This window comes from Magallana gigas, chromosome 7 (assembly GCF_963853765.1).
Source record: "Magallana gigas chromosome 7, xbMagGiga1.1, whole genome shotgun sequence".
Classification (NCBI taxonomy): Eukaryota; Metazoa; Mollusca; class Bivalvia; order Ostreida; family Ostreidae; genus Magallana; species Magallana gigas.
This window is the reverse complement of record NC_088859.1, coordinates 40737893-40763935: the sequence shown is the minus strand read 5'-3', so window position 1 is coordinate 40763935 and position 26043 is coordinate 40737893. Positions and strand designations below refer to the sequence as shown.

The 26043-nt window shown below is 33.4% G+C and overlaps 1 protein-coding gene across 2 annotated transcripts; it reads right to left on the bottom strand.

The window, feature by feature from the left end:
* Positions 1 to 13532: 13532 nt before the first annotated feature.
* On the bottom strand, positions 13533 to 25573 carry LOC105329816 (tyrosine-protein kinase Fyn). Of its 2 annotated transcripts, XM_034458915.2 has the most exons (11): positions 25235 to 25573; positions 24983 to 25131; positions 22977 to 23076; positions 20572 to 20679; positions 20132 to 20235; positions 19794 to 19946; positions 19536 to 19688; positions 19093 to 19352; positions 17626 to 17779; positions 17300 to 17431; positions 13533 to 14961 (listed from the first exon to the last, which is right to left on the bottom strand). In XM_034458915.2, exons 2-11 carry the CDS (start codon positions 25122 to 25124, stop codon positions 14753 to 14755), a joined length of 1515 nt encoding a protein of 504 aa, XP_034314806.1. In that variant the 5' UTR covers positions 25125 to 25131; positions 25235 to 25573; the 3' UTR covers positions 13533 to 14752. The 2 variants fall into 2 exon arrangements, with proteins under 2 accessions (XP_034314806.1, XP_034314807.1); XM_034458916.2 differs by lacking the exon at positions 25235 to 25573 and having other exon boundaries at positions 24983 to 25228.
* Positions 25574 to 26043: the final 470 nt, after the last annotated feature.

Sequence of the window (26043 nt, the reverse complement as noted above, 5' to 3'; positions counted from 1 at the left end):
ATATGTAGACGTTTTACAAAAACGGCTGTGAAGAAAACGTTAAAGCATGTTGCCACTTTTGATCTTGCAGGTTCAAATCTAGTCAGCAATTTCTAATTTACGTACTCTTTTGAATGCAAGGCGACCACTTGTTATATTTCAAGAAAGGAGCTACTAAGCTCTGAGAACTTGTTTCGGACCCTATCGATCAACGGTCAATAAAATCCAGACAACTATGTGTTTAAAAGAAAAGTCCGAAATAACAATTAGATCGATTTTGGCTTGGAATGTGTAATTGTACAACATAAAAAAACATTTACAAGGTTTATAAAATATGAATAAAAGAACATTTATTTAGAAAGTATATGTAGAAAATCAACCATGCTGGTTTCCTTCGAATACAGTTATTTTGGATCACACAGCGTATTGTTAATGGTTTGAACGACTTCAAAGATTTATAAGATGGAGAAAGATTTAAGTTTTACACCATATTGAATAAAATTATTAAAAGACAAGTGAAAAGCTGTCAATGTGACAGCAAACCGGGTTTTCTTTTATGTGAACTGCTGTATCCATAATCCATGTCAACCCTGAATTGATAAACACTACCTACCGTATCCAGTGAAATGGAGTACGGTACCCTATATGCAATGTCTTGCCCAAAAAATGACTAAGTTCAAAAGCTGGTATTTTTTTCATAAATTATCAGAAATCAAAATTCTAGCAATATGCACACCTCTGATATATGTACAAAAAATGATCTGCAAAAGAAAAACTTCCTTTCTTGAAAACTGTAGGAGGAGTTATCCGTACGATAAGGGTACCCTATATGCAATATTTTGCCAAAAAATGACTAAGTTTAAAAGCTGGTATTTTTTCATAAGTTATCAGAAATCAAAATATGCACACCTCTGATGTATGTACAATTGATCTGCAAAAGAACAACTTCCTATCTTGAAAACTGTAGGAGGAGTTATCCTTACAATAAGGGTACCCTATTGGCAGCCGCCAGCCCGCCATTTTCACCATTGTAATAACCTAATTGTTCCGTTGGAAAACCCGGTTAACAAACACACTATTTTAAAAAATTAAAACATTTGAAACAAATACATGTATGGAACTCGTAAGAAGATATGAACTACCTTTAAAATGAAGCCACGTATGATTTCGACAATAATAAAACAACTAAAAATAACTTATTATATTTCATGAACAGTGCTGTTTTAAAAAGCGTATGACCTAATTTCATAACAAACACTTTAATTTATATATATGTATTTATCATTATACAGTTCCTTTTTCAAAGAACATATTTTACAAAATATGAATGTTGTGCACTATTCTTTTAATATATATGTTACCATTAGAGTAACAATCGATAATCTAAAAGGACTCTAAAGCTGACATTTGTTTCGTATTTCGTATGTTTGAAATCTATATCGTATACTGTATTGTATGTCTTAATTTGTTAGTTACAGAGGGTAAAAATTTTCAATTTATGAAAAGTTTCATCCATTGAAATTTTCCCAAAGAAAAAACCAAGGCGAATTCCGATTAATTCACTATTTGTCTTGGATTCTCTTGGATAAGTTTGCTATGGTACATAGTGTACACATCCTTGATGGTTTTCTGTTTATTGGATACCCAATCTCACCAGAGTTATGTTACACCGATGGCTATACACCGTCAGATTATATCATTTATTGATAATATGTCAGAAAAAAACAGTTTTCCTTTGCACAACAATAAAATTTATGGGTTTAGAACTTTCAGAAGACAAATTGTTACGCCTACAAAAATTTAATAATGTATTGAAAAGGAAACGCACAGATACCCTGCGTGAGTTACGTTCCCTTATTTGTTTGTTAAATTTCTCCGTAGATTTAATGATCTTATGAAGGGCGTCAAAAGACTTATCACCGTCCTAGGTTAAATTCAGAACCTAGAGCTGACCTAATAGCTTGGTCAAAATTTTTATAACATTTTCATGGGAAAGCATTCTGGGAAAATTTGCACCTCTCAATCCTAACATCTTTATACAGGTGCAAGTAATTTGGGGTTTGGGTGTACATTTGGCACGAAATCGTCCTATGTGCCCTTTCAGGAACGGTGGCTGCTTGCAGTAAATTGTTGGGCGAAGAGTTGTCAAACACATCAGTTGTAAAACATTCAGATAGCATCGTCCAAGTCATTAATAAAACCTCCTGTAAAAAATTTAATTTCATGAAACTAATGAGGCGTCTTAAGGTAGCGTCCCTAAATTCAACATTCATTTTCATTCCGAACAAATCCCTGGTCTTTATAATACAGCACCGGATCTTATGTCTCGCATACAAATACAGAGATTCAAAAGAGCTATTTCTGTACGTGGAAATAGAGGAAATACTGGTTGCACATGCACTACTACACCTCTAACAAGAACCGACGACTTCCTAATTAGGAGCTTACTGATCAGAATAATCATTGTCATCCTCCGGAAACATATTGGTAACTAGAAGTTTTATTTCGACTCACGTTCATTTCAAGGCAGTTCGTCTACCCTCATTGCTCTCTCATTTGTTGCTTTATTATTGCACATTGCTACAGCATAGGCTTATCTGCCTTAACAAATCGCACAAATATTGCTGCACTGAGCTTTACATTTCAACTAGGAGGTTTTCAAGACTTTACAGATTAATTTTCTGATTAAAAAAAAACTAATTTTACAAAATTAAGCCTGTTCTGATATGTTTATACCCATTTAGTGTTATTTACAATAAGAAAACTCAAAAAATCAGAACCATCTGAAAATTCAATTATGATTTTTCTAGTCATGAAATAATATTATCCACTAATCCTGGATTGATTAAGACTTTTATTTAACTAAAACGTTTTTCGCATATTATGTATAGTCCATCTTTTTTGAAAGATTAATACAGGAAAAATAATGGCATTGCACATCCATTCTTATTTTTTTAAATTTACACGAAGTTTTAATGTCGCAACAACAAAGCCCTTTTTATTTGTATATCATCATAAATTCCACGGGTATTTGCTTTTATCTTAGAGCTTAAATAGAAGTGTTTGAATTAACTTCCAGAAACAATGGATATACAGTAATTTTTTTTTTAATTTTATTTTTATTACAACGATTTTTTTTCTTTATCTGATATAAGTCACCGTACTCTCAGCTGTCCAAAACTGGGGTGAAGAAAGTAAACGACGTCTAATTTTCTTAAGACCAATTAAATACAAATGGTCAAAAAGTCAAAACAGGAACGTAAACCAATTTTGTAAGATGTATCAGATCTCTTATATTGTGTCTAGGCCTTCTTAATTGATTTCTTTCTTTGTTCGACTAATGTATACATTACAAGATATATTTAACTAGTGCTCAGTAAACTGGTTGATAGAAGAGAACCTAACATGAAAACGATAGGTTATATTACGTCAATGTTGAAAACAAGTTTGTGTCTGCGAATAGGACTTTATCTATCTTCTATCTAAACAACACAAAAGAGTCTGCTGTTACAGACGTCGCTCTTGCATTAGAGCATATTACAGCTACCACTATCAAGATTTTTAACGAAAAAATCGGTTTATTTGTAAAAGCATATTTGAATGCCGAAATAGATAAACCTATTTTTCTTCATGACTACATTGCTGCATTAAAAATAAACATTGTACATGTACTTTAAGAAAACCCTAAGATGTATAATGATTAAGAAGTACTAGTGTTGTTATTTGCAAGTTGTTTGCCTGTTTGCCCCTTTACACAAATAAACTAAAAACCGTCTCTTGGCCGCGACTTCATGACACATTTTTAATTTACACAAAGGTGTCACTGCATAACGTTATGCAGTGACACCTTTGTGTAAATTAAAAATTTCATATTTTGATGCATTTTTCTTGAGATTTAAACTTTTATATATACAGTGACACAATTATTCAATCATACTTAAATGCTTATAAAATTAATCGGGAAGTTCTCTAGCCTTGCCTACTATAAAAGTAAAGTTACATGTGTATTCGGAAAACAACAAAACATTGCAAATTATGCTATTTGATGCATGTTGTAGTTTCGGCATAACATTAACTTATTTCATAATACTGATAGTTTATATCACATGCCAATCATTTCTTTAATAACAAAGTAGTGCGATTCGTAATGTGTGCGCAAATAGTAGAATTCACCGAATGCCTGATACTATACATGCAAACTTCATTCATAGATATCATAATTATTTTAGAAGTATGAACCCTTTAAATTCTGAGATAAAAAGTCAGGGCTATACATACATGTATACGTAATACAACGTACAAATTTAGTGGTTAAAAGCAGAGAGCTAGAGTCGGTGGAATGTCTGATAATCTTAAGGCTTTCACGTTTTCGTTGGAAACACATGCAAATGGTCCTCGTATTGTAGTCCTTTTTTTAAAGGACAGCAACTTGTTAGAACCATTTTAACAAGAACTTGGACTTAATAAAGTTGTGTCAAACAGCAATGTGACGTAGCCCTGTCTATTTCACTGCTGGCCACTCAGCCATGGTTCTTTGAATCAACAAGATTTGTCTGGCTTTTTAGTTAAGACTACGCAATCGGTGCATATTTCGCTTAAAACCGCGCCAGTTTTAACTTATTTTGAAGCAAGAATAAATAGCTACGTCCAACGGAAAGTCCAAGGTCTTGTTAAAATGGTTCTAATGAACACTCTATAATCTCAATTACTGATGTTCAGAATTTTTTCTTCAAACCAGGGGGCTATAGTCTTTATCTTTGTCTTAAAGTCTGTCAGTACAGCGAAATTCTCCAGAATTGTTTATTAATAACTTTTGCTTGGTTATTCCCATCGTTCGACCTATTATAAAATAACCCATTGCATAATTATTTTTCATGTTAAGGTGGTATGGGACGTCTGTCGATATTTATGTGAATTAATGTACATTACGATTGAAATACTTTCACCGGTTTAGAATTTTCATATTTTACAATATCTAACCAAAAAATAGCTTTTAAAAATATTTTGAAAGGTAAAAATTGTAAAACCGACAGTGGGATTCGAACTCATGACTTACAGATTCGTAGTAAACCCTATAACTCACTGCGCTCGCTGTTAGATGGCACTATTGGGAAAGAAACTACTTATATAACTGCACTTAATTTTATTGTTTATTTCGATAAACAATATGTAACAACATGGAAGTGTCCCATTTAACTGTTTTATACATTTTTTCTTCTTAAAAAGAATAATGAACACTTACATGTGCGACATTTTTATTTATATGAACAATAGCGGGCATCTGATAAAAGATAAAGGGTGTTTAATACATGGCGAACTTACCATACCTACTATTGACAGTGTGTAAGAGTATGCGGGATAAGTTATCGTGAATATTCATATCACCAGTGCATATTTTGCACGCAAGCGGTATTATATGTATTTATTATACTTTCATGTTAAAAACTGAAATCTGATTGGTTAAGACACAGTTGATAATCCGTTCTATTACCCTCAGCGTTAGCAACACACTAAGCATCGGGTAACACAACGAATTGTTACATGTGCGTAAATTATGCGCATACGGTTTGGCGTAGAATTCACGTCATTTCTATATAAAAGTAGTAAAAAATTATCTAATATTAAGACACTCGGTATTATAAAATAAATAGTGCCTGTTTGGGAGAATAACAGTTGAAATTGATACCCCTCGAAAATTATTGTCAACCACCGCTTCGCGTCGGTTGACAATGGTTTCCTCGGGGTGTCAATTTTAACTGTTACCCTCCCAAACAGGCACTATTTATATAATGTAACCATCGGTAAAACATTTCGCAATGCAAATGGTGTGCAAATTTTTAAGAATAACTTTATCATGTGTAATTGATCATTGCTTCATTGACATCCAATTATACGATTTTTTAGTTCTTATTTTTGTGAATCATTAGTCACTGGGACAAAAACGGTCACTTTGTTGACATGCACTTTGACTTATCATGGTCACAGTCAGCATGTATTATAAAAAATGGTTGGTTTTATCGCTAGTATTGGTTATAAAAAAGAAGTTTGTATTATATGAAAAATAGCACATACCAAAACACCGTGTTCTGGTAATGGCACTTAATAACGTGTTATCCGTATTTTTAGAGGTAATCGGGAATCTTAGGTTCTAACAAGATAGAAAAAAAACTTTTCTCATATTCTAAACCCATTAAGTCATATATGTGTCCATTCATTTATGTAAACAAAGAAAAAAATTCAACAAACAAGTTTTGATTAGGAAGAACATGCATTTTTAATGTTTTATCTACATGTATACTTGCTATTGCTGATGTGTAAATGTATACCTACTATTGTCCATATCGTGTTTCTTACGTTCAGATTCGCATTGCTGACTTGTATACCTATTTAAAGGTTTTAAAGAATAAAATCGACTTTATCTGTATATATATATCGATTTGTAAGTGCATAATTAAGAAAAAAGTGCCTTGGCACGTGAATGACACAGATACACCAGAACAGTTTTGCTACAACTTATTCTGTCACCATACATGTACCTACGGCAACTTTCATTACATTTTACGTACATTACCGTGACTATTAATACCTCATTACAACACCAGAACAGTCAACGTATTTCATGCAAGCAAAAGATACTGTGTGTTTATACTTGATTTAACCCTAGGTGTGATATCTTTAATGCATACTTAGTGATAAAAACAATTCCCATAAATCCTGACTGACCACCCGTAATAAATCTTTTCTAACAAAGCACTTCAGAAAAATGGTTATTTACGACATTTAAGGAATCAATACCAAATTTCCCCATAGAAGATCATAATCATTAACTGAGTAGAATGTTGACCTTATAAATCACACCGCACAATTAGTACAACATGACCTCTTTTCATCAACTTAATTTAATTAGAATCTGAATGAATTTCATCAATCTAGGATTAACATTTAATAGTATGCATCTGCTTTGCTGTTTCTGTATTTGGCATTCTTGTATGGCGACATCTGTATGACACTATTAATACATAACTGACCACGACTGTCAATACTATATGTATATTATTTAACGTGGTATTGGACACCTGTCGATATTAATGTGGATAAAAGTACATTATAATCAAAATTCTTTTATTGGTGTAGAATTTTCAAATTTTACAATATTTGACCAAAAATACTTAAAATTTCTCTTTTTAATTGCTGGAAAAGTAAAATTATAAAAGCCCCACCAGTGTCCCAAATTACCTTAAATCGTATATTCGTGGAGAGCATAAAAACATGATCCATGAACTAGGTCAGTACTGCTCAAGTTATTGTTGAATACTGTACTGTTCCCTGCCCTTTCATACAAGGATACCACAGATGCTTGGGGACAGGACAACCCCCCCCCCCCGGATTTAGACCCAAGGGGTAGTGATGTAACTGGACTAGGACTAATTCTCGCAAACTACAAGTGATCGCGAATTCTATGAAACGTATCAATTTTCAAAACACGCAAAATTAGCTTTATGAGAGAATGGGTACTTCGTGAGAAATGATCTTAAACGGCTATAGTTTGATATCAAGTCTCGCAAAACAGTTCTAAACTACACTAATACATTTACACATTACAAAACTTCCCAAGTATGATACAACAATGAACTGAACACAATACGACGAGGTAGTTCTTTACCAATTTGATCTCCAAATCTACCATTTGCGTCGAGCATCGTCACTTTTCTGATATTAGCTTTTATCTATAAAAAGGATAAGACAATGATGTTAAACCATAACTTTCAATTACATTACTATAAATGTTATCAAGTAACCGGAAAATAGACGATTTGTCACAAGTTGGGATCCCTGCAGGAAAGGTCATAAACGGTCTACACATGAATAAGATCTAAATCCCCTTAACTACCCATGACCAGCGAGGCCCTCCCATTAATCATCGCGGGCCACAATATACAGATAATGCCCATTTATTCTGATGTGTCCTCAAGTCATTTTGGTTTTGTTTTTTATATTTTTATGCCCTCAAACATAAATGCCAACCAACCATCTACACTCTGAGAGCTGTTTGGAGGGAGATAGCCCCAATGGATGTGTAATAAAATTACCCTCTCTCGGAATCCTGGATACTCTCTGCAAGACACGCTTCTAAGATAGCGGAAGCTGTTAGAATATAATTCAATTTTCTTTGAGATGATTTCCGCTTTGCGTCCTTTATAATCACAGCAAACGCTAAAAAAGGTCAATATTCTGGGAAAATAGAATGTGCTTCGCTCATAGTCACCGTTCAATGCTTGTAAGTTTAGCGAGTGCCAGTAAACTGTATGATTCTAACATGGTTTAAATCTAGTATCTCCGACGTTAATTAAAGGACGAGACCGCCAACCATTTTTATTGCTTCATTATTTCAAAATCAACGATATTTTTACAATTTACAGGAAAACATTTCTATTTTAAGGCAATTTTAGTCAAGATGCAATGAAGTGTTTACTTAAATAATCAGAATGAAGAATATAAAGTAATTGAAGTTATTATATTGCCATTCCCTTTAGAATTCAAAAATAGCAATGTCATGCAGCGAAGTCAGCAATTAGATGTTTCTTTTGGTAATAAAAAAATTCACCAAATTTATCTGATGAAGTTCATAACCTTATACATGTATGTGTAACTTAAATGATATCTAATATCTAAAATTGAGTTGTGTATTATCACTTTCTTGAAAAATTGATTTTGCAAATGCATAGCTTTCAATTTGAAAATAATTTGTTTTATTATTCGGATTTCTTTTTTTTCCATTTGTAAAATGAGTGATTTTATTTTCAAATTCTATAGCAGTCGTGCAATAGAAGTACGTTTCGCAATTTAATTGCTGTGTTTTCTATAAAATATACTCTGCATACTTATATGTATTGTATCAAATTCAAGAAAAGTTTAAACACAGACAGTAATTCCGGTTTTACTTCCTCCTGTTCAAGTTGAAAAGGCGTAGGAATTAAATTTAATATCAAGTGGATTTTTTCTGTGAAACATTGATACTGAGTTATTTAAAGTGCATGTAGATATGAACAAATGAACTCGTGATCAAACTGAGAAGGCGTGGGATTTAATATTAATACCAATGGTTTGTTCTCTGCTAAACATCGAGTTTGAGTTATTTATGTACATGAAGATATTAACAAACATGTACTAGGTATCAACAAATGAATACAACATTCATAAATATTATCAGGGAGTGTTTTATTAACTGTTTTATTGGAAATATTTGTAACTGGATGCTAGTCAATCTTTTGAGTCCCTTTACTGCGCTTTGATTAGCAATATAATATTTCGGAGTATTGTCACGAATATACGAAAGCCGAGAAGGATCATTCGAGATTCGAGATTCAAAATACGAGATTCGAAATACGAGATTCGAGATTCGAAATTCGAGATTCAATATCTAAATTAACCAATCAAATCATGGATCTGAAACCTGTATCCTAGCAACATCAAACTGTTCTAAATAAAGATCATTCGTACATGCTCTTTCCTACAAATAAATGTCTTAATAGCTCTTATATAGTGGTTATAACATGGTTAAATTAACATTGATGAATTAACCCCACACAGTATAAACAATTAAATTAGAAATAACACTGTTGGCTTTGCGAATCTAAGTGGTTTTGTTTGCCCTGTATGTATTTCCCCCCGAACAATTTTAACCCGAAGTGTATTCGCCCCAACTGTGTAAAAATCGGCTCGCGAAGAAAGATCTGTTTAATCTAAATGTTTTACCTATGAAACGAAACTCAATGAAATAATCGACATGTCAAAAGGTTATGATGAAGTTTTAAACCATAGAAGATATAATGATTTACAACCTCAAAGACAAAAATCCAGATAAGAATATGTCGATATGAGAGAGAGAGAGAGAGAGAGAGAGAGAGAGAGAGAGACAGACAGACAGACAGACAGACAGTTTTGTAGTGTCAAATTCAGTTTTGATTTAGAATTTGAAATTGATTTGATTTGTTACAAGCATATATGGACAATAATTAAGCCTCTAAAAGGAGAAAAGAGAGGAGGTAGCTAGGGTAGGGCAGACCAACAAGCAAGCTTTAATTTTAACGGTGTTAGCGCTCTGAAATCGTTGCCTTCCACCTTCTTGATGAGATTTAATCATCAATCAATCAAGAAAATCTCATTTTAAAAGACCGTAGTACAAACATTTAAGAGGAAAAGCAATCGTTTTTTGGGGTTTTTTTTGTTATACACAGATGTCTGTTATTTTACACATATTTCTCTCTCCATTGTATTTTCTTTTTGTAATGTTATTATGTATGGATGTATCAACCTTTGACGTTATGTTGCTATAAATACTCGTTATATATGTTCTTGGAGAGCAACTTTGTTTAGTTAAAGTAAACGACCTGAACTTGAAATTGATTTGAATAATGTTTTATATTAAACCTACAAGAATTCAATGAGGCCTTGTATCAACTTAATTTATGGAATTAATCACACTTTACATTTGAAAAATTATTGATTCAATTTCTCAGCGTATTCATAAAACTCTTCTTTGTAAGGAGATATAAAAAACACTTTGAATGACTACAGTAATCTTGTTCACATTTGAAAAATGTCTGTTGTGGCTGTATGGAAATGTAATTGGTGCCTAGTTTGAAGCAGAGCGATGGAAACTGGGGACATTTTTTAACAAATTTTACTTGATTGATTTTTTCCAAACGCATGTTCTAGTAGACATTTTAATATTTGTTCATATTCACCACAAGTCTCGGACATCGAGCAAACCAATGTCACGATGTATTTTTTCAATTTGCGGGGTGGATGTAAAAACAAAATTACCATGCTGAAGCCTGGTAACAAAATTTACAACATGACACCTTATATTGTAAATTTTGTATTTACACCCACCAATACATAGGTGTAAATGACAACAATCCCAATTAAACAAAACATTTTCTAGGTTTGCTTTTAATATATTTGATGAAACAATAAGGGGTGGTTACTGTATTAAAACACAACAGCAACAAACTAAACTTTCTTGTACTGATACAAAAATCTTTTTGCTATAATACGCTAACGACGTGAAAACACAAGCTGTAAACTAATTTGGCTTCTTGGGGCTACTCAGTAAGGGTGATCAATAATATTAAAGATCTTTCGGAGAGCCCAACCGAGTCTGACGGGTTCAAACTGAAGACGAATGAAGCGAAGGTTAATTCACTGAATCTCTGAACACGCTGAATTATCCGGACCACGTAGGCGTTAATCCAACTTGCTAATCGTCACCAAGTCACGTGGCTGTGGCTCGTTTGCAAAATAAAGATTTTGCTCAACCGCTTTGAATTTGTTTGCGATAAAATTTAGAATTTTTTTTTTTTTTTTATAAATACATGTATGCAAAAATGACACGTACAGCGCTGGAATGCAATACTTGCTTTAACGACTTCCATAAGATAAAATACTCTGATCTGGAGTTAAAAAATAACATCCATACCCAAAATGAAAGAGAGAAACCCAATAAGAACATATATTGGAAAATAGTATAATCATAATTGGAATTTCGCACATTTTTATCCGCAATCCTCAATAATATATCAATATAGATTCACAATCAAATATAATCTTTTAAGCCACACCTTTTTTCTTAACATAAAAAATATCATTTTTACTGGGACTTATATATCTTATATTCGTTTGTCTCCGTTAGTGTTTTCTTTTCTTTCCAATGTTTTGATATTGTCCGTCGCTTAATTCGAAAATCTTACTTTCATTTAAGAGAATCTTTCAGAAGACACTTCTATTAATTGTATATATATTTATTTGTTTACAATGTCTACTCCATGACTACATTGCGCGGTTATAATCCGAGAGCTTTCTTGCATTTTTCTGGTGAAGTAATTATATGCATCAGTTTTGGTTACGATATTCATCAATGTTTTCCCCCATTTATCAATGAACCCACGAGGATCGTCTGAACATATCTACATTATTTCGTTGGAGTAAAAAACAGACAATTAAGTATATTGGGATACAAATTTAGGGGTTAGTAATTTTTTTCTCTTGTGGCAACGATCGTCTGTTTTTAACCTATTTACCAAAATGAAGATGTCTCTGTGTTTTAATTCGATCAAAAGTGCAACGGTACCGTCTACCATACAAATTAAATTTGAGAAAATTGTCATTTGGGGAGTTAAATAGAGTCTTTATTGCGACTATAATGACAAAAGGAAAGCTCCAAGCAAGACTCTTTGGACAGATTTAGGTTTTACGGTAATTTAGTTCCCCTTGACCATATTTACGTGCTTCTAACTAGGTTTAACAGTTTGGCAGGTTCGCGTTGAATTCGTAGACTTTAATTAGAATGTAACCTTATTCAGCATCAATATATCATTCCTTCCGATTTCAGACCAAATACATGCAACACAAAATCAAAAAACTGTTCAGCAGGATAACAGTTAAAAGCAAAATGCAGTTTATCATCAAATATCTTTCAGATTCATATGTTTCCAACGCAAAAATGCACAAATGATTGATAGTCAATTTAGAATATATAATAAGTCAACTCCAGTAATGCGACAGTGACATTCATCATATGAACACTCGATAAACCACGTGTTATTTCTGAACGGAAAAGCTGACACCATTTATTGGATAAAAATCATGATAAATTGCTTTTGTCGTTCTCATCTTCACTTCATTAATTGACTTATAAGATTTAGACTTCGCTTCTTAATTCATGCAGTTAATGCTCTCTCTCTCTCTCTCTCTCTCTCTCTCTCTCTCTCTCTCTCTCTCTCTCTCTCTCTCTCTCTCTCTCTCTCAGTGTCGGTGATGCTTGGTAAGAATGTTAGCTAAAGATCTACTTGTAAATTCTGCATTTATAACAAGTTCATCCATGCAATGGTCTTTCACGAGCATGTATTATAGAATATTTCAAACAATTTTCTTACTTTCATAATATATAGGAAAATGCAAAGGTGTACCTATTCCATTCTCCGTTTTTCAATATTAAATTTACTGCAGAGAGGCTGAACATTGGATAAATATCTATAGAACCATTTTTACAAGACTTTAGACTTAGGTAGGATGGCACTATCTTTTTCTTGCATCAAAACAAGTTAAAAACGACACTGGTTTCAATTGAAATATACAATGATTGAGTAGATTTAGCTCAAAAGCCAGACAAATCTTGTTGATTTCAAAGAATCATGGCTCAGTGGCCAGCAATGAAATAGACAGGTCTACGTCACATTGCCGTTTGACACAACTACCCAAAGTCCAAGCTCTTGTTAAAATGGTTTTAACTCAATTGGAAACTTCAAGCGATGAGTTCTTTAAGCACTTAACCGTACAAATGATAAAACCCAAAACCCTTTGACTAACTAAGCTGCTTCAAGATATAACATCATACGGTTTATATATGTTGTTGATACTACATGTAATTAAATGCTCTTCACTTAGAATTTAACTTTAATCAATTAGCCAACATACACCTTTATTCTTTCTTTGGTGATATAGTTACATTAATCAAGATCAATGCAGACATGTATGTATTAAACAAAACAAAGTTTTAACGCGTTTTATTCCAAATTAAATACATACAATTGCAATATTAAAAAAAAAAAGAATTAAAATAATGAACTGTACAATGGCTTTATAAAAATAACAAATATATCTTTGTCTTGCATGGTGGTTTTAACCTTTTTTAAATACATAATTATAAATGTACAAAAGCTATACCCCTAAACATATAAATCTCCTCATCATTAAACAAAGACCACTAAACAAATTGCACATTATACTACATGTACATATGTACTATATTTTTTTTAAATGTCAGCAATGAACTCATTCCAATCTACTCGCTATTAATGATGAAAACAGTATAACATGATTAATTTCTGACAAAAGTACACATTCTGTTTTTCTATTAGTTAACTGTCTGGTCTGGACAAGAAGCTAATTGGGAAACAAACCGCACTGTTTTCATAAATCAGTTGGAAAGATGACCAAAACACACGAAAAAGACACATTGAAAAAGTGATTTATAACAATCCTAACATTTTCTTTCTCTATCCAAATATTGTTTTGGGTTTACAACACAGTTGTATTGACTTGTTACTACGACTGTTTTGTATGTATTCGGTATATATGCCCTCTGTTCTAAATCACTTTTGCTGCCTCCCCCCCCCCCTTTCGTAATGCAGTCTTTGGTGAGGATATATGTAACGGTTTTGCAATTAACCGTTTCATATCAATAAATACTCCACACTGGCGCTCTACTCTAGTAAATTAAAACATATTGCAGAAATTTATTTAAGTCTTAAATAAATATCTAATGTACTTGGATGAAATCGCATGAAAAAATAGCGCTATAGTACACAATGCACTGAAACTAAAAGAAAATCAAATTGGATAAAAAAAAATTTGAGTGAACAAAAATACTATAAAATATACATTCAAATATACATATATATCACCTAAAATGTTTATATAGTTGTTTAAATAAAAGCATTAAAATGCTTTCTCTCTCTCTCTCTCTCACACACACATAAACTAACTTCTCTCTCTCTCTCTCTCTCTCTCTCTCTCTCTCTCTCTAACATATACAGAAACTAACTATACTTAATTTCTTTTTCTCTCCTCATTTTCTCTCCCCTCATTCTCTCTCCAGAGTTATACAAGTCAATGTATGAACAACCATGTAGGTGTAAAACCACCTGTAAATACACCTATACGTAGATCAAGTAATAAAGTTTATCGTGATTTAATTAAGAACTTCTAATTAGTAGTCGTCTGCATCCTTGTAACTGGGCTCAGTGGAAATGAAGTAATCGTCAAAGAACTGAGCCAGGTACTCAAACGTTGGTCTATTGGCGGCCTTCTTGTCCCAGCATTTCAGCATCATCTCGTACATGGAGTCTGGACAGTGGGCTGGCTTAGGCATCCTATACCCGCGGTCCACCTGTTCTAGAACTTCTTTGTTCATCATTCCTGTAATCACAGATTATATCATTTGTTTGTAGCGCTAATTAATCTTGCACTGTTGTTTGTGACGAAAGATGCCTGATTAGTCTACACCTCAGGTCGCGATAACGTGCGTGCTTTAATCAGTATCTGGTATCAACCATGATAAAATTTCTGAGATTTTACTGTGTAAGGTCTGATAATAAGATGAACAAAGTAGACTCGTGAATGAGAAACATCTGATAATAAGACTGTCCCACATTTTTGTATCAACGGATTCAACTCTTTTTTGGACTCTTAAATGTTCAGAAATAGAAGGAAGCGCGTAGCATCGGGAGGGGCGGGTGGTGGCGGGGAAGGGGGGCAAGGGGGGGGGGGGGGTTGTTGCCCCCCCCCCCCACTTTTTGGGCAGCAAAGATTTATCTTTAATTTACATATAAAGAAATGAATTATGAAGGAGTTCCCCTCCCCAATAAGAAAATGAACAGGAAAATTGAAATTATAGGAGTACTATGCTAAACACCCCCCCCCCCCCCATTAGGATTTCGTGAATTTGCCTTTTTTGTTTTTCATTTAGTTATTTTTTTTTTTGGCTTGTCACAAGATTTTTTGGATGAGCCCCCCCCCCCCCCCCCCATTTTCAAAAACGATGCTACGTGCCTGAGAAGACAAATCATCATATACATTGCAACACAAATCATAAGAGACAGTTGTAAATCACCTTTTCATTCTTTTAACAAATATTTACATCATCAATACCTGCAATCTCATTGTCAATCACACAAATTAAATGAGTGCATTACATTAGATTCCCGGATAAATCGGAATTAAAATTGACGTTTATCTTCGCTGCAATGGAATTAACTTTTTAGATAAACTTATTAACATGCATTTTTTTTAATTCCCCATTTTAAATAGATTCTACAGTACTCGTTCTCATTACTCTTTATTATCATCAATTTCTGTCCTAATCCAATATTTGAAAAGCATTATACATAGTTACGAATTGTTTACACGTCACTAATTAAAAGTAAGCAAAATCTGCAAATGGAACCTTCAGAGACATCGTATCATCTATTACCTAACCCACGGAAATCCTCAGGGCTGATGAAAGTTGGTTTGATCCTCCTACCGTTTAATACAAACGATAAACAAAAGTTCTTCATCTTCAGACATTAATTATTAGTAATATTTCATCTACGCAAGTGTGGACTATCAAGTCTATTTGAATAAAAAACAATAATAAACACCGAGTCGTCCATTAGGGTTTTTAGGTGGATTCGTTTGGTTCATCTAGTTCATTCATTCTCTTCATCTAGTTCTAAGTCACAATGCGTTTTAAGGTGTATCTGCCCTTAGTACACCCGTACGTAATTTTTTTCTTCAAACGAAAAACCCAAATTGTGATTGATATGCGCAAATTTTCCGAATATCTTGCGGGACAACCTGATCAAATTGTGAAGCAACATTTGCTCTTGGGAAGGGTATCCGTCTAGTCAACGGAACGCTGTTTTGGGGGGAAATCCTACAAGGTTATTTTTACATATGAAATTGTTCCGATCTCCTGAGAATATGCAAATCAACTCTCAAAACTAAAACTAGACTCAGTCGCCACATTTCTAACAATTACAATAATGATAACCTAATTTTGTTCATTTACTGATATCTAACCAGTTTGTTTAGTTTACGTAGGTTATGATGACGGCCTTGGTAACGACTCATGGTTATGATGACCCCTCGGGGTTTTGTGCTCAAACGAGATATTAAGAAGATTACTCAAGATAATCATATTGACCTTGCAAAATACTTCTGGAATCTATATCAAAATGGCAAATACTATGTTGATTTAGCCAGATTGTTCCATTTGAGATATGTGGCACAATTGTGTGAGGAAGAAATTATACCAAAATATACAATCATATCAAAATTATGCCTAATGTAGCCTAATAGACTGAACTTAATCGAATGAGTGAAATACGTGTTAATCATCAGAAAATATACAATAAGGTTTTGCCAATTTACAGGTCTCTTGTTTTGGAACCAGTAAGATTTTGTATCTAGTAGAGAAACAACGATATAAAATGTCATTAATTTTTAAAATTCTTCAACAATCATTTCAAACAATATATGAGGGACCAATGACCAAAAAGGCGACCACAAATCTTTTTGGCGTTAAAAGTTCTTATTCCATGGCCACCTGTACTACCTAACACTATGCACTTTGAATTTTATTGAACGTTAAAAGTTTGAGCTTTATAGAAACAACATTAACAATAACGTGAACATTAACACTAGGTAACCATAAAACTATCTAGCATACATTTTGCGGACAGTTTTTCATGGAATCTGACCACAAGTATCGTACCTGGATAAGGTGTTTGTCCACGTGTCACAATTTCCACCAACAGGATTCCGTAAGACCACACGTCGGATTTGATCGTGTATCGCCCATAGAGCGCGGCTTCTGGGGCCGTCCACTTTATGGGAAACTTAGCACCTACAACAGTGAATGATCAAAATAGTTCATTTCATCTTTAACTCCTGCTTATTAACACAATTTAAACACAAAAATACATATTAATTGGGTCGTGACCCATTCCCCCATTTTATGTTGACCACTTTCAGTAAATCTGATTGCTATTGAAGAATTTCTTTCTTTTTTTTCATTGGAATCAGTGTCAACAGACTTACCGGATTTGGGGGTATATTCGTCATCCTCAATTAATCTTGCTAAACCGAAATCCGCCACCTTTGCTAAGTTGTTGTCCCCGACTAAGACGTTTCTGGCCGCTAAATCTCTGTGAATTAATTTGTTTTCCTCCAAATATCCCATTCCGCTAGCGACCTACAATACACTTCATTTATAGACCCTCTCTAATATTGATAGATATCAAATCTTTCCCCGCCGTAATGGTTTCTTTATTGAAGACATTTTCATATAATCATTCAATTAATTTATCAATTTCTGCTTGCATGTGCATTTTCATATCAATATTGCATTCCATTAAAGTTCAAGTATAATTAAAGCTGCTTGGTCCGATTTTATATCAATTTTTGCCATATCAAATGATTTGGTAGTATCGATAGGTACCTCGTAGACAATCAAAATTATCGATTTATTACAATTAATGTCCCCTTTTTTAAAAAAACGTATTTAATTGCATAATATATACATAAGTATTGTCATAGTGTAAATTGACAGCTAGTTGTAATAATGTAAATGTTGTATTAAAATCAGATTTTTTTTATATGACAATATACAAAATTTGATCACAAGTTCTGATACTCACATGTTTCTCACCAATAATCAACTTATTACATGTAATGAGTAAAACAGTTTCAATCATCCTCTAAAGGGTAATTTTGTAAAGTGATAAGAATGTGTTGAGGATTGATGAACATACAGTTTTTGCTCGTAATCTGAACAATTATCAACAATTCAGTCATATGTTATTCTTGTTATTTACCCTAAGGATTGTGTGAATGAAACTCGAAGAAAAAAATAGCAAAAAAAACAACAAAACGTTCGGGAAATCTTTGGGTTTTTCCCCCAACCTTTGAAATGGAGAACTGTGGCAGGTGTATTGCGCAATGATTTATATATACTAGCAATTGAATTCTTGTGAAATGAACGTAAAATAAAATTGTTCGTGATTGTGATATATATTGTTTGGATAACCCTGTTATCTTCTAAACAACATATAACCTACAAATTCAAAAGTGCTACGAAGTTTTCCATTGAAGATGTTCAAGTTCCTGGGGGATATAATCGTTTTCGAATGCTAAGTTCTTCTATAAATTCAAACAATTGCTTTCAATAAAGCATCTATAATTTACCACAGAATTTTCAATTCCATAGCAGTACATTATTCTAAAACTGTTTACAACATATAATATGTCACATTATAGTTTGTTTTGCGATACAAAGTGACATTCGATTTTTTTTAAATAAGGCGACTGTTCAAAAAAAGTTGTTGATTTGTACTTTGTGATTATTTGTTCAAATAATTCTTTATGTGTTGGCTTCTTGCTGCGAATGCCCAGAAAAGAACTATATTGAAATGAGTTTATAAAGGCTTAAGCCATATCCCCGCTAGACTGCAATTACGTATATTCCGTTTTGAAAATTTATATCTAATGAGATTTCTTTGTACATACTTGCGCAGCAATATCCACCAGCTGCGTGAACTTGAGAGAATCGACTTCGTCCCCTCGCAAGTAATCAAGAAGGCTGCCCTTGGACATAAGCTCTGTCACTATGTAGATGGGTTCTTTGTCTGTACACACGGCATAAAGTCGCACTAATTTGTCGTGTTTGCATTTTTTCATGATCGTGGCTTCCAGGAGGAACGCTTCGATAGACATCGTCCCTGGCTTCAGGGTCTTCACCGCAACGTCCGTCGTTTTATTCCATTTTCCTGATTAAAGAATAAATTAGATTTCGGATGACCGTGTAACTTTTTTAATTAACTTAAAGGAGAACAGAATCACATTCAAATGTATAAATCTCTACGCTCTTAAAATATTCAAGATGAAAATTAAATTAGACTTGTATTTCAACATCAATAATGTAGAAAGGTTTTCTTCCTTTTTGACGTTACCTCTCCAAACTTCTCCAAATTGCCCCGCCCCTAAGCGTTTCGATAGTTCTAGAGATTCCCGATCTATTTCCCATGCGTCTTTGCTCAGAGCTATGACTGGTTTTGACTTTCCACAAGGTTTCTCTAATTTTTGTCCCAATCCATCCGCAGATTCTGTATAAATGTAAGTTATGAAATGTATACATGTACATTTATAGTCATATAAAACATCACAAAAGACATTTTTTATCTCTGATGTTTAGTAGAATGGTACAGTACCAGTGTAATGGTTTATCAGGTCCTGAAGACTGGGCAGCGTTCTTCGGGCAGTGATGAAAAAGCCTTTGTTGTCATCCAGTGGTTTGATTTTGTAATGTTTCACCACATCACCTTTTCCTTCTTGGAAACTTCGGACGCAAAGCACATAGTTTCCTTTTTGAAAATAAATTTATTAGAGTAAAATTTCAAAATTATGTACTTATTTTTTTAACGCTTAAATTTGTATTAATTTTAGGCGGAATATTAGAATCTGATGGTTGAATCTGCGCAATACGGTTGAAATTGGAGAAGGACAAAGGAAGTGAAAGTGCAAACAATGACCTATCCTTGGTACAGACCTGGTGCCGTCTCGCTCTCTCGAATCAGATAAGACCCTAATGCATTTTCTGGACTTAATAACTGTCTCTCTGATTCTTTCCTGGAAATCTTCCCAACAAACCATCTGAATTTGAATGATAAAAATACACAATTATTCATTAATTCTGTATAACATTTGAAAGGCTTGTGTATGGTAAGCATATGTATTTTCCTCATTTTATTTTTAACTTTATAATATTGCTATATAAATAAACTGGTGTTGTTTGCCAAAAACAATGCTAGATAACCAAACTCTCATAATGCCTTAATTTGTACAAAAACAGAAAGAGATATCTTTTCTTTTGAAATTTTTGGCAAGATTGTCTACTCAAGGGTAAACACCAACTCATAGTGGTTTGTTTCGATCTTTGAAGTGATGAATTAATTTAGTCTATACATGTTACAGAATATATTGGCTCACTCGTATGTTTCCAAGGTATCCTCTGTTGCCACATAGTTGGAGGGGACGTAACCCTCGTCTTTGTCCCCTCCCGATGTTGTTTTTCGTGCGAACCACCAATCAGGATTACTAAGGAAAAAACGGCAAAAGCAGACGACATTAAAATGTCACGTGATGACACTCGTTAAACTTCAACATGTTCTTCATCTGACCGATAAGTAGGAATTAATTAATATGTCAGACTCGTTTTATTCATTAATTTTATGTTTCCATTAAAAAGAAAAAAATAAAGTCAGTTTTGATCATGCAACTCCGCAGCAACTATAACTAGTTTATAGGGCTTTTACGTCATCTTATTTATCTACAATGGTTTCTTTCTATCTGGTTTAAAAGAAATAAATTCAAGAAGAATCTTTATATCCGTTTTATTAATTTTCATTGCTTATTGGTATTCCAACAATAACCATAAAAACAAATCATTCACTGGTTTCTTGTTTTCAGTGTCATTAATAGAAGTGTTTTATATTGATTGGCTGTTTCGTTTTGCTGTTTTTCTTTTCTTTTGAGAGCGGGGGGGGGGGGGGGGGGGGGCAATGTTGGGGAAGATTTGAAAAAGTTGTTTCTTTATGTACTTACACTAAATGTATATTTTAATGATGGTGTTTTATCATTAAGGCTATTTAAAGATTTGCAACAGAAAACGCCGTACATGTATGTGTAAATAGGCCATACATGTATATAAATATTTCATTGTGATGATGGCTGTAATGGTCTTTCATAATGTTGCCTACTTGTGTTAAATGACCATATACTGGTTCTTAACACTTTGCGAACAGCATCTGTTTTCTTGATTTAATAATGGGTATATTTTGGATAACACATTTACCGGTAGATGGGTGTACATCTTCCGTCTTGTCAGCATTAAACTGATCATTAAAAATGCAAAAATTATGGTGGCATAGATCTGCCACCACTTGTCAGATAATTATGTCGACTTGTCAGATCTTGATGTCGACTTGTCAGATAATTATGTTCACTTGTCAGTTCTTTAAGCCGACTTGTCACTTATTCACGTGGTTAAGAATTCAACACTTTAACCTTTCCACGCCCACTTTGTGCCATCCATTTGAAATAATATTTTCTGACAAGTCGACATAAGGATCTGACAAGTCGACATAATAATCTTTTAAGTCGATATAATTATTTGACAAGTCGACATAATTATCTGACAAGTCGACATAATTATTTGACAAGACGACATAAGATCTGACAAGACAACATCATTATCTGACAAGTCGACTTACAATATGAATGATAATTTTCTTGACAGACTTGACAGATAATTATGTTAACTTGTCAGATCTTTATGTTGACTTGTCAGATGATTATGTAAACTTGTCAAATATTGTCAAATATTTATGTCGACTTATATATGATATAATGATGACAAGTAAATGGCAGTTAGTGGCACTAACACGCTTTGACAACAAAATACTGAGTCTCGATCTATAGTCACTATGGTTATTTTCTGACAAGTCAACATAAGATCTGATAAGTTGACATAAATATCTGACAAGTCGACATTATCATATGTTATCATATGAGAAGTTAACATAATTATCTGACAAGTGGTGGCAGATTTATGCCACCATAAGAAATATCCGTTAAGACCACGAAACTTGACTATTCTATTAAGTTACATGAAGTGAATTTATCGTGTTAAATATTTCCTATTGTTCACTGTCCGCTGTTGATATCTCCTAGGATTAACAATGCGGTAACAATCTTCTTTTTGTCCATTACTTATTTATTTCTTTAGAGGGAAGTTATATGAAATTATACGAATATATTTTATTATTGAATGAACGATCAACACATAACTGAAAGAAAAAAAAAATCACCTTTTCTGTACTTTTGATAAAACCCTTATTTGATATATGCTGACAAGATAAACACATATAAACTTATGAAGTGGAGTTTTAAAGGATTCAAAGCCCTAGGACAATTCATCTTCAATATCGATTCAATAGTTCCGTTAACACCTATTTCATGTTTATTTTTTCGTGTTGAACTACTTGATATTCGGGGTTTTTTTAAATATTGATATACTAGTAACTTTCCATAAACCACCTTTCCAAACGATTAATAATTGTAAGGCAAACATAAATCTATCAAATTATAAACATGTAATCAAGCCTTTTAAATTAAGATTCCGTGTGCTGATTGTAATACTATTATTGTATTAATGTATTGAAGGACAAAGGTGATGCAGCTCTTCTCTGTTTAGAGGCGACTAGGGTTTATCTTTTTTTTCGGGTGTTTTGGCAAAGTTTCCTGAATGAATATCGTTTATCAGATAAAAGTACTTATCTCACTCACGTGATATCGATTTTTATGGTATGGATTTGATTGAGTTAAAAAGCTACCTGTCATCCAACAAGGTAAGGCGATCACCTTTCTTAAAGGGTAGATCTCCATCCGCCCTGGCCTCATAGTCATACAGCGCCCTTAGCGTCCCTTTACCGCCTGAAACGAAACAATTCAAGAGTTCAGACTCCAAGAGAAGAGAGAGATTTCCATTGTGTTGAGAATTGTTTCTGTTATACATGTTAATATTTTTCACCTGATACAAAAAAATTCAAGAATTCTGGATTTAAGAGAAAAGACATATTACTGTTACATAGGATTGTTTCTGTTGTGTATATTTTCGAGCTGTTATTTGAATTTTTTCCAGAGGTGTATGATGTTGTAATATTGTATTGTTGTTTTTGTTTATTTTTGTCTTATTGTCAAGTTGTTCCCTAATTTTGTTTCTTGGTGTGTCATGTCAAGCCATTGTTCTGAGTTTGCCTCGTTGTAAATGTTGTCAACATAGTTTTTCAGTTTGGTTCATTCTGTTTGCTGTAAAATCTAATGTTATGCTCTCTTTTGGAACAACAGTGTTGTTCAGATTTTGTTTCTTCGTGTTTCGTGTGAAGCTGTTGCTCTGAATTAAGCTTATAGTGTATACCTTTGAATTTGACGATCGTGCCAATTATAATGTTGCTAATGTCTTGATGTTCCGTTTCAATTTATTGTTGTTAACCAGTATGTTTTTGAATGTCATTGTATTTGGTACAAACAATGTTGCCAAAGCAATAATGTTATTAGTACTACGATATCGCTGGATCGAACCAAGTAAGTCTATCGCAACTGTTTTTGACCATAATTTTATTAAATTGTTCATGTACAGTGCATGTTTACTTAAGTGTATGACTTAAACACTGAAAGTCCTCTTTAATTTATCCTTTACTATCTCATGAGCTGAACCTTCCACCAGACTTCTTTGGTACTTGAAATTTTAAAACAAAAAAGAATTGGCAAAAGTTGCCATAAATTACAACTGTTTAAAAAATATCCGTATGCACGTGGTAAATCATTCCATATAACAAGTGAACCAGCAACAACAATAAAAACATTGAATAAACAGGAGAATATCAACCAGAATAGAGAGGGACTAGATAGCATCTTTTTTTTACAATAACTGGAGCGGTTTTCACTGCTCAAGGAGCGCTAACTCCATGCAATGATATGCTACAAGGAAGAGAATTCGACTGGGATGGTTGACTCTCAAACCACTTCAGACGTCTCTGTATTTAAGCTACTTTTGTATTAGTACTGATAATATAACATCTCATTTTTCAAACCATCTGAAGAGGTACATGTAAATAAAAACGGATTACACATACATGTATTTGTACAATGAATTGACTGAAATGTATCAGACAATATGTATAGCAGTATAAAAAAGAGAAGAAAGAAGAGTAATAAGGATCACTGTATCAGCATTATTTAAAGAGAAGAGAAGCATAGTACATTATCACTGCTTTTCTGGCCACTTCAAACCCTTCTATATAATTAACACTTTCGCTAAGTACACAACATCCAATCCAGATTCTCTCTCTCTCTCTCGTCTGTTCACTTCCACGACGGGTAAATACCCAACATTGGGTCTTGTAAAATTCGGATTAGAACCAAAAAAGGAAGCAGGCACTTTATAGAGACAAGATGGTTTCTATCTGTAAAATGCACATATCACTCTTAAACGGTCTGATTGAACGATTACATACAATGTCATCATAAACGAAGAAACAGAAAGCTGTGTAGCGTTCGTATAGCTTCCTGGTCAACTTATAATCTAGGTCAAATGTTGGGTATATCGATTTACTTACCACTGTAAAAATAGTCAGTTAAGCAGAACTTATAGCTATCATTGTAGTTATGTGTGTACATTGTATATCTCATTCTTACACTCTTTTTCCAAAAACAGTCATTTTCAATTGTGAGTATTTTGGTTATGTTTATTATTTCAATCGTCACATGTTTTTCATGTTATGAGATAAAACGTTATCGAAAACAGTCGTGTCAGCACGACATGATAAAACATAAGTACCTTGTGCAGAATTTGGCTCTGAATCGGATTTGACGGGATTATCTATTCCATCCGATGATGGTTTCACCTGTCCACTTTGTTCACCATTAATATTTGTGAAGTCCCCGGGTTCCTTCCTTTCCTTTGATTCACGACATCCCATGTCGACACTGTGAAAACGATATATTCCAACAAAATATACAGTTCTCGTATCCAAATAGATTATAAACTCTTTTTGATCTTCATACTGAATAAATAATCAAGTTAACTTACTGTATTCAGTGAGTACACTAGTAGCACAGTAGAGCTGTCTTTTTGACTGTTGTTTCTAACACAAACGCGATTTACTTCCTCGTTGACTAAAATTGATATTTCTACTCTGGCGACCTAGACCGCAGTCTATCAACAGGGGGTTTAAAAATCTCTTGTTCGGGCAATCTTATCTTATAATTTTAACTTCCTTGATTCAAACATGGTGTCACATAAAATATATAGATGTACATGTACAAGTAAAGCATTTGAGGGTTTATATACCAGATGTATACTTAGTTTTAAAAATAATTAGTACGTCACAAAAACTTGTGTCTTTATAAAGGCATTTAAGCGTAAACGTACGTGTGTGATAAAAGGCACAGTTTATATTCAGTAGCCGACTTCAAGCAAAACAAGTTAATCCTCGAAACAAGACAGCGGCTTCCTTCCTGTGCATATTCATATCAGTATATTTATATAAAAAGTATGCACGAGAACGTTCCTCTTTTATTTCATTTTATTCCGCATACGTTAAGTACATAGAGTGTGTTCAGTGAAGTTTCGGGCCAAGTTGGCTTCATTTAAATGTGCTTGCACAAGGCATATATGAGTGAACTGTGCGTATATACATAGAACTGTGTGTACTATAGTAGCAAGAAGTCTTTCTTTAATCATGACGTATCAATACAAATTAAAGTGTTCATTTTTTCAGTCTTTTATGTACGTACAATTATCTCTAAAAGAATTTTTTTATTTTAATTGCTTCATTCTTTAAAAAAAAATAATCTCATCAAGATCAACAACTGTTTGTTTCTTAAAGCTTTTCAAAA